Source organism: Tamandua tetradactyla, chromosome 20 (genome assembly GCF_023851605.1).
Source record: "Tamandua tetradactyla isolate mTamTet1 chromosome 20, mTamTet1.pri, whole genome shotgun sequence".
NCBI classification, from domain to species: Eukaryota; Metazoa; Chordata; class Mammalia; order Pilosa; family Myrmecophagidae; genus Tamandua; species Tamandua tetradactyla.
The window spans coordinates 22204342-22218108 of record NC_135346.1 but is presented as its reverse complement, the minus strand read 5'-3'; the positions used below and the strand labels follow the sequence as shown (position 1 = coordinate 22218108).

The 13767-nt window shown below is 38.0% G+C and overlaps 1 protein-coding gene across 2 annotated transcripts in view; it reads right to left on the bottom strand.

Moving 5' to 3' along the window:
* The window catches only part of NDFIP1 (Nedd4 family interacting protein 1), a 66437-nt gene extending 54074 nt beyond the window's left edge, over nucleotides 1-12363 (bottom strand). The window contains exon 1 of one of the 2 annotated variants that reach the window (XR_013166223.1): nucleotides 12243-12363. Coding sequence is in view for 1 of the 2 variants with exons in the window: in XM_077137278.1 (XP_076993393.1) it covers nucleotides 12243-12305 (63 nt within the window). In the remaining variant the exon portion in view is untranslated. The remainder of the gene's footprint in view (nucleotides 1-12242) is intronic. The other variant, XM_077137278.1, reaches the window with a different exon arrangement.
* Nucleotides 12364-13767: the final 1404 nt, after the last annotated feature.

Sequence of the window (13767 nt, the reverse complement as noted above, 5' to 3'; positions counted from 1 at the left end):
AGAGGGAAATAACTCCTACTATTCTTTTTAAAAAGGTATTTTTTAATGCAAAAAAAATAGAAAGGACACGTTACGTTTACCAAAACCCATAAAACTTTATAACACGAAGCATGAACTTTAAGTAAATTTTTAAAAATTATTCAGGAGATTGAGGAACCCAGGATGGAATGCAGAGTGTGACCAAAACAATCTAACTATATTATAAATACAATCTCTATAAATACTAAAGGAGTGGGGAGAAAAGGTGCTGACCAAAGTAACTTTGGAAATGAGTGGAGCCTATAAGCCTAAAGGCAACAAGAGCTCTACATAAAGCACTGTACTCCAGTTGATAAAGTTATTACTCACAGGGATATGATATGGGTTAAAAATTTCTGATATTGCTATAAATGTATACTAAAATTGAACAATAAAGAAAATGAATGTTGGATGATGGAAGCCAGGTTTCTCACTGTTGAAGTGAGAGATTATAGACAAACTAGAGGAAAAGTCCAGAACGGTAATGTGATTGGAGTTGGAGACAAGAGAATGAACTCTGTTTAGTTTAATGCAGATACAGGTGGTTACATATAGAAATATTTATAGATAAGTATATATATACTGGTTAATATACACATATATTTCCTTGCTCTGTCAGCTTGGAAGGCCTACAAGCAATGACATCCCAATAACAACAAGCACACTTAGAACCTTAATCTTGGATTCTGATACCAATCTCCAAGAAAAGTAACCAACGATCCTTGGAGAAATGGCTGATTCTGGGACAAGGCAGGAGATATATAAGATAAGCCTGATGCCAGAAATTAAGGAAGTGGTTTTTTAAAAAAACAAAACAAAACTCACAATGATAGAGGTACATCAAGGGGATACTGGTGCCAACTGAAAGCGCCCCAATGCAGAAATATTCTAAACAATGTACGTAGATACTCCTCCCTCAATGAAGTAGAGCGTAACTCCCAATCCTTAAATGTGGACTGTGCATAGCAACTTCCTTCCAAAGAGAAGAATATGAAAAGAAGAAAAAGGAAAAAGTAACTCTACAGCAGAGAAACCTAACATACTTGAGTCAAATGATCAAAGCAAACATCAACAGTGAAAAGTCATGTTAATAGGTACCCTTGAGCTAATGTGAAAAAAATGGCACTTTACCCTGTGGTCGTCCTACCCAAAAACCCATAATCCCAGTCTAATCAGAAAAAACTCAATTGAAGGACATTTTGCAAATACCTGACAAGTGCTCCTCAAAACTGTCTAGGTCATCCCAAACAAGGAAAGTTTAAGAAACTGTCACACCTTAAGAGAAGCCTAAAAAAACATAATAACTAAATAATGTGGTATCTTGGATGATATACTGGGGGAAAAAAGAACATTACGTAAAAATTAGGAAAATTGCACTTAAGCTAATGATAATATATCAACATGATGATATTGTGAGCCATTGACTGTACACCATGTATGGAATGTTTGTATGTTAAGAATATATGTGCTTGCACATTGTTGTATCAATAAAAATTTAAAAAAAAAAAAAGTATCAACATCAGTTCACTAATTATGACAAAAGTACCATACTGGGTGCACGGGTGATTCAGTGGTAGAATGCTCGCCTTCCATGTGGGAGAACTGGGTTTGATTTCCTGACCATGCACGCCCCCCACCCCCACCCCCAAAAAGTATCATACTAACATAAATGTTAATAGGGGAAACTGGGTGTGGGATATATAAAAACTGTACTATCTTCTTTTCTGTAAAACTAAAACTGTTTGAAAAAGTAGTTTATTTAAAACTTCACCAATTTTTAAAATTAAAAAAAAAAAGGCCAAGACCTAAATAAATGGAAAGATAGTCCATACTCACAGATTGGAAGACCTAATTTCATTAAGATGTCAATAGTACCCAAGTGTTTACAGACTCAAAACAATCTCGACCAAAATTCCAACAGATTCTTCAAAGAAATGGAAAAGCTAATCATCAAATTCATATGGAAAGGCACAGGACCCCGAATAGCCAAAGCTATCTTGAAAAAGAAAAATAGAATTGGAGTACCCACACTTCTGATTTCAAAACTTTTAGTACACAGTTTCCACTTGGGACAATGGAAAAATTTTGATAAGGGATGGTGATGATGGTAGCACAAAGTTGTGAAGTAACTGATAACACTGTTATATAATTGAATTTGGTTAAAAGAGGAAATTTTAGGTTGTATAAATGTTACTAGAATAAAGAATTTTTTTTAAATCCATGGAACTGTGTACACAGTGAATCCTAAGTTAAACCATGAACTATAATCAATACTATACAATTGATGAAATGTGTTTGCATCCATTATAACAACTGCACCACACCAATGTAAGGTGTTAATAATAGGGTGGTATAGGAAATCTTGTATTTTATGCATGATTGTTCTATAAACCCACAGCTTCTGTAATTAAAAAATGATAAATTTAAATATTTTTTAAAAAGCCTTATTACAAAACTACAGTAATCAAAACAGTGTGATACAGGTACAAGGACAGATATACAGACCAATGGAATTGAACTGAGAGTTCAGAAGTAAACCTACACAACCATGGCATATTGATTTTTGACAAGGAAGCCAAATCCACTCAATGGAGAATAGTCTCTTCAACAAATGGTGCTGGGAAAACTAGATATCTATATGCAAAAAGAATGAAAGTGAATTCCTACCTCACACTATATATAAAAATTAACTCTACATGGATCAATGACCTAAATAAAGAGCTAAAACTATAAAACTTTTAGAAGAAAACATAGGAAAATATCTTCAGGACCTAGGCAGTGCATTCTTAGACTTTAGCACAAAAGCACCAGTAACAACAACAAAAAACAGGTTACTTGGACCTCATCAAAATTTATAACTTTTGGGCATTACAGGACATTACCAAGAAAGTGAAAAGACAAATCTGGAACCATATATCTGACAAGGGTTTAATATCTACAATATATAAAGAACACCGACAATTCAACAACAAAAACACAAACAATCCAATTAAAAAATGGGAAGAACATGAATAGATATTTCTCGAAAGACATACAAATGGCTAATACACACATGAAAAGATGCTCAGCATGATTAACCATTAGGTAAATTAAAATCTAAACCACAATGAGATACGACATCACACCTACTAGAATAGCTAAGATTTAAAATCAGCAACAACAACAGAAAGTAACAAGTGCTGGAGAGGATGTAGAGAAATAGGAGCCTTACTCTGTTGGTGGGAATGTAAAATGGTGCAGCCTCTCTGGCAAACAGTTTGGTACTTCCTCAAAAAGTTAAACACAGAACTAACCACCTTATGACCCAGCAATCCACTCCTCCCTATTACCCAAAAGAACTGAAAGCAGGAACTCAGTTATTTATACTCCAATGATGATAGAACAATTCACAATAGCCAAAAACTGGAAGCAAGCACATGGCCATCAACAGATGAATGAGTAAACAAAATTTGTTAAACATACACATACACACACACACACATACACCAGGAATACTATATTCAACTGTGAAAAGGAATGAGGTTCTAATACACGCTACAACACAGATGAACCTTGAAGACATCATATTGCGTGAAATAAGTCAGACACAAGATATATGATTTCACTAACACAAAATACCTGGAGTATACAAATTCGCAGAGACAAAGAAAATTACAGGTTGTAGGGGATGGGGAGTTAATGCATAATGAATACAGGGTTTCAGTTTGGGGTAAAGGGAATGATCTAGTAATGGATGGTGGAGAGGGCAGCACAATATTGTGAATGTGATTAATCCCAATGAATTGTATGGTTATAAGTGGTTAGGAGTAGTTGAGATGGAAAATTTTATTTTACGTTGTATATAAGGTTCCACAATTAAAAAAAAAAAAAACTAAAATAAGAGAGATAATGACAATTAAATGCAATACATGATCCTGGACCAAATCTAAAAATGGCAGAAAAATGTCCAAAAGGACATTAATGCAACATACAAAAACATCGCTTTATAGACTGTAAACATCATATCAATGTTAAAATTTCTTGAACCTGACAGCTGTACTTAAGGTGATTACATAAGTGTCCCGGTTCTTAGGAAATACACAAGAATTAAATGTTCAAGGAGCATGATGCATAAAACCTCTCAAATATTTACAAAACAGATGATACAGGTAAAGGGGGAAAACTGCTATTGCACGCTATAAGCTATGTTCAAAAAGAAACCATTAGTACTACCACAGCAACAGCAGAGGTAAATAATGGGGTAAGGGACAAAAGTTAAGAGGGGGTTTAGATATCCTACTTGGCGAGGACGTGTTTATTGGTTTTTCTTTCTCTTGGGAACAATGAAATTATCTAAAATTGAGAATGTGGACTTTGGGCCTTATACGTGATGCCCAATGAACGCAGGTGGCTGAAGGATGCACTAACAGAGAAGTAGATTGTAGACGGTGTATACTTATGAACAAAGGATGTGCTGCTACAAAAAGGAACAAAGTCATGAGGCATGCAATGATGTGAATGAAACTGTGGGACATTTGGAGAGACAAAATAAGCCAGAAACAAAAGAACAACAATGGTACAGTCACCTTTAGAAAATGCTTATAAGAAAGCAGGGGCCTAGATTGTAAGCTTTTAGAGCAGACATATTACGTCTGGAGTGGTGATGATTATTTCTGGATTTGGAGAGGCTGTTTTATATACACAACCTGATATTTAGAGATAAAAACGAAGCTGAACAGGTTGGGGTTAAAGTAATTCAGAACATAGGGTAAGGAAGACAGTGTCTATATTTTAGAACCACACATACACTTTGAGACCAATGGAAGAAAAGGTTTATCTGATCTGGAACTGAAATTTTCTGCACTGCATAATCTAATTCAACCTATCTGCATAGCTCATTTGAACAACTGAAACACAGGGAGAACAGAATAAGAGGTCCTTTAATCCTGTATAGATTATTGTAATGCCTGGAAACATCCTAGAGTATATTAAGCAGATAATCAAAAAGTACCGGGAAAACAATGGGAATCAATATTTGGAAACGACATATCAGATAAAGGTCTAGTATCCAGAATTTATAATGAGATTGTTCAACTCAACAACAAAAAGACAGCCAACCCAATTACAAAATGGGAAAAAGACTTGAATAGACACCTCTCAGAGGAGGAAATACAAATGGCCAAAAGGCACATGAAGAGATGCTCAATGTCCCTGGCCATTAGAGAAATGCAAATCAAAACCACAATGAGATATCATCTCACACCCACCAGAATGGCCATTATCAACAAAGCAGAAAATGACAAGTGCTGGAGAGGATGCGGAGAAAGAGGCACACTTATCCACTGTTGGTGGGAATGTCAAATGGTGCAACCACTGTGGAAGGCAGTTTGGCGGTTCCTCAAAAAGTTGAATATAGAATTGCCATACGACCCAACAATACCATTGCTGGGAATCTACTCAAAGGAATTAAGGGCAAAAACTCAAACGGACATTTGCACACCAATGTTTATAGCAGCGTTATTTACAATTGCAAAGAGATGGAAACAGCCAAAATGTCCATCAACAGACGAGTGGCTAAACAAACTGTGGTATATACATACAATGGAATATTATGCAGCTTTAAGGCAGGATAAACTTATGAAGCATGTAATAACATGGATGGACCTAGAGAGCATTATGCTGAGTGAGTCTAGCCAAAAACTAAAAGACAAATACTGTATGGTCCCAATGATGTGAATCGACACTCGAGAATAAACTTGGAATATGTCATTGGTAACAGAGTTCAGCAGGAGTTAGAAACAGGGTAAGATAATGGGTAATTGGAGCTGAAGGGATACAGACTGTGCAACAGGACTAGATACAAAAACTCAAAAATGGACAGCACAATAATACCTAATTGTAAAGTAATCATGTTAAAACACTGAATGAAGCTGCATCCGAGCTATAGGTTTTTGTTTTGTTTTGTTTTGTTTTGTTCTTACTATTATTACCTTTATTTTTTTTCTCTATATTAACATTCTATATCTTTTTCGGTTATATTGCTAGTTCTTCTAAACCGATGCAAATGTACTAAGAAACGATGATCATGCATCTATGTGATGATGTTAAGAATTACTGATTGCATATGTAGAATGGTATGATTTCTAAAAAAAAAAAAAAAAAATGGACAGCACAATACTACCTAATTGTAATGTAATTATGTTAAAACACTGAATGAAGCTGCATCTGAGCTATAGTTGTTTTTTTTCTTATATATTTTTGTATTTTTTATTTTTATTTTTCTCTATATTATCATTTTATTTTTTTTGTTGTCTTGCTATTTCTTTTTCTAAATCGATGCATATGTACTAAGAAATGATGATCATACATCTATGTGATGATATTAAGAATTACTGATTGCATATGTAGAATGGAATGATTTCTGAATGTTGTGTTAGTTAATTTTTTTTAATTAATAAAAAAAAAAACTGAAATTGTGGAATTGTAACCCATGTCAAACTCTGAAATGTGTTCTACAACTAATTGTGGTGCTGTGCTTTGAAATTTATAGCTTTTTTGTACATGTTATTTTTTCATAAAATAAAAGGAAAAAAGGTCAATTATGATGATAAAAAAATAAAAAAAATAAAATAAATAAAAAATAAAATAAAATAAAATAAAAAGTACCGGGAAAGTCTCCTGAGGGAAGGGAGAAAGACTATGGAACTATTAAACCTTACCATCAGGGAATCCCCTGAAACTGTGTCAAACTTTCGGGACACCCAAATCAATAGTCTATGCCCTTGATCATGAAGCTTACTCTTGTGAAGCTTAGGTAGGTAGCAGAGAAGCTCTAAGGCATGCCTAAGAGTTACTTCTGGAAGTCATCTGTTGTTGCTCAGATGTGGCCTCAGTCTCTCTAAGCCCAACTCTGCAAGTGAAATCATTGCCTTCCTCCCTACGTGGGACACGACATCCAGGGGTGAAAGGCTCCCTGGCTACGTGGGCGATGATTCCCAGGGATGAATCTGGCCCTGGCACCAAGGAATCAACAATTTCATCCTGACCTAAAGGGGGAAAAGAAGTGTAATTAATAAAGTATCAGTGGCAGAGAGAGTTCAAATAGAGTCGAGAGGCCACTCTGGAGGTTGCTCTCACACAAGCTTCAGGTAGACCTTGCTACCTATCATAACTTGCCAACTCCCAACCAGGACCATTTCAACCAATCCTAAAGAACACCTAGGGCAATATATAAGATTCTACAAGGGTTCCATGCACTAGAGTAACCTTCCAGGGACCTACAACCTCCGGATGGGTCCCTGGTCCAGATAAGCCCTGAAACCTATCCCAGCCTCTCCAGAACATCAGATAGTTCCATCTCCCTACCCCGTATTAGTGACAGTCCCTTCTAATGTCAAAAATGTGTAACTGCCATAGCCCGAAAGAGAGGTATGGAAAGAGAGGTATGGAAAAAGCAAAGGTGTTGGTGGAGCTATAAAGTGAAGATAGGATTTAACAAACGCATATGAATGCTGAATCATTGAACTGATATTTCTTTTTCTCTACAGTATTTTAGAACCACTAGAAGTAAAAACCTAAAATTGTGACTGTAACCCATGTCAAAGTCTGAAATATGTTCTACAACTAAATGAACTAATTGTGGTGTTGCACCTTGAAATTTATAGTTTTTTTGTATATATATTTTTTTTCACAAAAAAAAAAAGAAGGAAAAAAAGTCGACTGTGATGACAAAAAAAATATTTACACCCTCTAGCCTCCTATATTCTGGAGGAGTTAGAAGGAAAAATATGAGAGGATCATATGGTAGCCCATGACAAACTCTGGAATCTGTCCTGTAACCACTTGTTGAAGAGTGCTTTGAAAACTATTCCTTTTTATTTCTTTGCTCTGTATATATGTTATACCACACAATAAAAAAAGTTAAAAATAGAACAATACGGCAAATATAGCAAAGTGTTAAAATTTGGGGGGCCTGGTTATCTGAATGGGGGGTATGTTGCAGTTCCCTGTATGGGTTTTGTATTAACTTTGCAACTTCGTATAAGTTGGAAAATATTTCAAAACAAAATGTTAAGAAAAAAAAGCAAAGGAAAGGTAAGAAGACAAATCCTGAAGAACGTACACCAAACTTGAAAAGAAACATACCTCTAGGAAAGGATTGGAAGAAAAGAAAAATCAAGTTTCCCTTTACAAAGTTATTGTTTGAATCTAGCACACAAACACTGTGCTACATACTAATTCATATAACAAGAAATGTTTAAATTTAAACACCACATATAAGCACTGGATGATAGATAAAATGAAATTGCTATTAAAAGCCTCTCCCTAAAATTCTTACTTTGCAAATCATAAACTATCCAATTTCTAGAAAGACCTCCACAATTGCATTCAAGTCTCAAATTGTGGTTACTGCTAACCAATGTTATTCCAACCTACTAATTTAAAAACAGTAGCAGAAAAACATTGTCAAAAATTATACTAAGCTATTAAGTAGATATCACCTTGTTATTCAAGATGTAATGGAGAGGCTGGAGGGAACTACCTGAAAATGTAGAGCTGTGTTCCAGTAGCCATGTTTCTTGATGATGATTGTATAATGATACAGCTTTCACAGTGTGACTGTGTGATTTTGAAAACCTTGTGTCTGATGTTCCTTTTATCTACCTTGTCAACAGACGAGTAAAACACATGAATAAAAATAAATGATGGGGGAATAAATGTTAAAATAAAAATAAAAATAATTATGCTATCTACTCTGTGGATAAGAAATATATTATACATATGAAAAGAACTGCTCTAACCAATAAGAAAGCACTTTACTAGAAATGTTCCTAAACTGATCAGTATTTAAAGTTAGCACTTGAGGTTTTTAATGTAAATTGTTATTGAGAAAAATATGTCAGTCTAATAGTAACTGCAGGATGTGCTAGGTGATGTGTGCTAGCACTTGCTTTATTATTACATTTAGTGATGGCAACGAATATTCTACTTCTACCTAGCCAGCTACTAGAACCAATTACAACTGGAAAAAATGTAAAGCCCAATAAATTTGATATATGATATTTATCAATTGCCCAGCTTTTTGGCAAAAATAAAGTATAAGGAAAACAAGACTGGCCATTTGTTAATAATTGGCTTCAAAACCGACAAAACCATGAACCTAATTTTCGGTATTAGTCTCTAAAGTGTTAAAAGTTGCTTTATGTAAATCAGCTTCTTCTACCAGTAGAAGAATATGGTGACACTAAGGAGCTGTATTTGTTCAAGGATGATAAGAATAAATCATTAAGTAAACAAATCATTTTAAAGATCTAAGAACAAATCAAGAAATGTCACTTAATCTTCTTATTAATACAAACAAACATCACCCCCAAAGTAGAACTTATTTTATAATATAATTTAATGAAAAGTTAAGTGAAATTTGGCATCTAGGACAAAGTAATTCGATGTTATTTGCAGACAAACCAGTGGGTGGCATCAGTTTAGAGGATTTCACTCTTAGAGCAGCGTAATAGGCCCAGACCAGGGAGCTTTGCCGATTCTCAGAGCACAAACAGAACAATTAAGCTATTAAATCTCCACTAAGTGGTGACCAGTGGGACCAGGCAAGAAAATATGCAAGGACCAACAGGAATCTATCACTGCTACAAAAACACAAAGCACAGGGTTTTACCAAGAGTGACTCAAATAAAATGCAAAGGACAGTTGCGGATCTGTAACTCCTGACATGCACCATCCTGTTTCCACATTCATAATGGATCACAAGCGCTCTCATATATGTATTTCTCATGTAATAATATCTGCTTTAAATATTATACCATTATCTTTTAGAAGTGAAACATTTACAGATGAAATGATACAAGATGACTTGCTGCAAAATAATAGCAAGGAGTATAAATAAACAAGACTGGCCATTTGTTGATAACTGCTGAAGCTTGACAACTGCATGCTATGCAGACATTAAAATTATTTACTGATAGAGTGAGATATTCATAACATTTGTAAAAATCACAAATGCAAAATAGGATAAAAATACAAACTTGCTTTGTACATGAAACACGTATGTACACATCTGTAAATGCACATGTATTAAAATACAATGCACATGGGCATATGTAAACATACGGATGTGCACAGGTATGTTCAAGTGTGATCAATTTTATACACAATTGCCTGTGTGTGTATAAAAATTGACCAGTATATGTATGCACAGATACAAAAGAAAATATACATGCACTTGTTTTTATCTAATGCATTTGCCTATATTTGGACCATGAGCCTGTGTTTTAAGTTGGGGAATGTGTATACAACTTTGCAATCACTATTAAGCTTGAGTAAGTTACCTCGCCTCTTTCAGTCCTGATTCTGTCATCTGTAGTATGAGAATAAATAATTTGTCTCACAGGAATTTTGTGAGGATTATGAGATAATGGATGAAAAGCCCTTGGTAATGTGGCTGGCGCATAATAAATGTGCAATCAATATTAGTTATCAACTGTACACATGAATACTGATCTATACTTGTGAATATTTATAAAGTTGCAGGTCTACAGGAATACACATCAAAATACTAACATTATTTATCCACGGATGATAGGTTTTTGTGGCTGTTTTGTGTGTGGTTTTTTGGATTATATCTATTTTACAATTTTTCTAAGAAAATTTTTTTCATTGTTTTTAAAGATTCTTTTCAAAATAAAGATTTTAAAAAGAATAGGATAAAGATGTCCTGTCCCTGATATAACTTAAGTCTGAATATTTAAAGTTAAGTACTAAACTAGAGTATACATAATTTTGATATTCCACCCATTTTTTTTTTACTCTAGCAATATGTCAGCATTACCTAATAGCTCAAGAAGATGGCAGTACAAAGACAAACCACAGCTTTTTACTTGCTTGCCTTATCCAAGACAGGATAAAAAGAATGAATCAGATCACACTACAGCTTATGTGTGATCTGCAAACACCCCGGTTACAAAGTGACATTTGTCATTTGCATTTTACTAATTAAGGCAGGAAAGTACCCAGAGCCTTGCCCAAGGTCATACAAAAAAAGCATGTGCCAGACCCCAAGCTGTGAAGAAATCTAAGGAATGGACTGCATTGCCACAATTTGGGCGTATTTATGAAACCAAGAGGCTAAATTCACCAATCATTTAGTGAGTACGAGCCCGAGGAAGGCGGAAATTACAAGACACAGCTGATGACAGCAAAATAAACCAGTAACCGGCCGCACCAGGGTTAATCTATATGTTCTGATCGTATTGGTTTTCCTTATTTCTAAAACATAAAATTGTAGATTATTTAAAATAGGACATCTGACTGTGTAAGAGGCTGACTGACATTTGTATAAACATTATAACAGCATCTGAAACATGACAAAAAGAAAGCAATTATTTGCGGTTCCAAATCAACACCAGTTACTACCTGACTCAACATCCACAATGTCGATGTGCTGGATAAAAACCTTTAAAAATCGTGCAGCAGGTCCCTCTAAATTTCGATGCAAACCCGGCTACAAATAATAGTGAAAAACACAAGCAGATGTTTTCCCTGAGGTCTCAATTTATAAATCAAATCCGAAAAAATAAGCCAATCGTCCCTACACGTTTCCTTCCCAGCTATACTACTAAATCCTTTAAAAAGTCATTATCAAGCATTTAAAACACACGCCCTACAGCCTTCACCGTAGCGCGACATTTGGGGCCTCAGGAGAGCCAGACATTGCCTTTTCCAAAATCAACTGCAAACTGCGAACTTTCTCGCTTCATTTCAGACTTTTGTCTTTAACCAGAGGCGAGGGAGGCTCTGAAACCCTGAGTAATCGCATCTCTCCGCGGAGAGACGTCGGAGACAACAACACCGATTTTAATCTTTTCTCTGCACCCAGCTGCCTTTTCCATTTCATGGTCCCTCTTTTTTTCTTTTTTCTTTTTTTTTTTCCAATGACACCAAACCAAGGGTGGAAAAGGGAAAACGAGATCGACGCCCCCTTGAAGTGGCAGGTTCTCACTCTCGGACCCGCCAGGCTGGGCGGAGGCTCTTTCCCCGCCCAGGTCCCGCCCCAGGTCACGGAGGGACGGGCCCGGCCCGGGGCGGCCTCGGATCCCAGCCCCGGGTCCGAAGGCGGGCCCAGGCCCAGCGCGGCCTGCCAAGCCCTGGCGTCGCGTTAGCCATCGGCCGGGCCGACGCGACCGACCAGACGGGCACCGTCGGGGGCCGGGGCGGGCCCGGGCGCTGCTCACCTGCTGGTACCGGCTGCCGCAGGCCGGCTCGACCGCCGCCAGCGCCGCCGCCGCCAACGCCATGGCGCAGCCGGACGCAGGGAAGGAGGGCGGGCGAGCGAGCGAGCTGGGCGGGCGCGGGCGCTGCGGCCTGGGGCTCCCGGAGGCCGAAGGGGACGCGCCTCGGGTGGGTCTCGGTGGCCGCCGCCGCTCCTGGGCACGACGCTCTCCTCAGGCTTCGAGCCCTGCTGCCGCCGCCGAAGCTCAGACGCGGCCCCTCGGGAGGAGGCGGAGACGACGACGACGACGACGACGCTGCGCCGCCGCCCCGCCCCCGGCCCTGGCCGCCGCCACCCGCCTCGCCGTGCGCCGCCGCGCGTGGCCGCGGCCCAGGGTGCGGTCCCGCCCTCCTCCTCGCGTGAGCGAGGTTGGAGCGTCGGCTTAGATTCCACTAAAAAGCGATTATTAACAGCGCCCCCTCCCCCAGAGGGGCGGCCCTGGGCTTCCCTTGTGTTTACTCACCCAACCCCCATCACAACCCCATGACTGAGGAGCTGCCGCCCCAACTTGGAGGAGGTCGTGAGCCTAGAGAGGCTGACAGTCTTGGGCAGCAGCGATCTGATCCCTGGCATCCGGCTGCAGAATCTTAGGTCTTGTTATTGTGCTGATTTACCATCCTCATAGATCGGGGGCCAAATCAGGTCCGCTATGGTGATCATGAAAACTATATGAAATTCAAATTTCAGTGTCCCTAAATAAAGCTCAGTTGGAGCACAGTAGCTCGCATTGCTTGGTATGGCCCTCAAAGCCTGAAAAAGGTGGATCCTCAGGAACTCGGGGACCCCTTAAATCTCAAAGCCTACTTAGTTGGATGATAATAGCCTTTTCATGTGTACGCAGTTCTGTAGTGTTTTCAACAGCCTCTTCGGTGGATACAGAGGCCAAATTTTGTGAACCAAAGCTCCCTGGAAAGGTGATATGTAAGCTAGAACTTAAAAGATTGAGCCCTGCTAAGAACTTTCCAGGCAACGGGAACATGGGCCTAAACCATGAGAGCTTGCCTTGTGCAAGAACCTAAATGAAGAAAATTGGCATAAAGGAGACACAATTATAAACATTATGCAGATGAGGAAGCTATGGGTGGAGAGACTAAGTATCTTAATAGGTCACACTACTAGTAAGCAATAATGCTGAAATTCAAGCCCATTAAGCTAGCTTTCTGAAAGCCTAGATTATAAACTTGGTGAAGACAAGGGTATTTCGTTTTAAACCTTTTGCCAGCTCCCACAGCATCCACTATTATGTAGTCCGATAGCAGGCATTCAAGGTCTGTTTCTTCTTTCCGCCACACTCAGCCATCTGGAACTGCTACTATCCACATGTCCAATAAAGAAAAAAACTTGATCTTTGAAGATTTTTTGGAATTCCCATTCCTTCTTGATGGCCTTTGCAAGCTGGTAGTCTAGAGTTGTTATTGATATTACTGGTTTAGTTTCTAATTTTCGAGTCTCACTACATATTTTTAAACATAGCTGTATTTTGAACT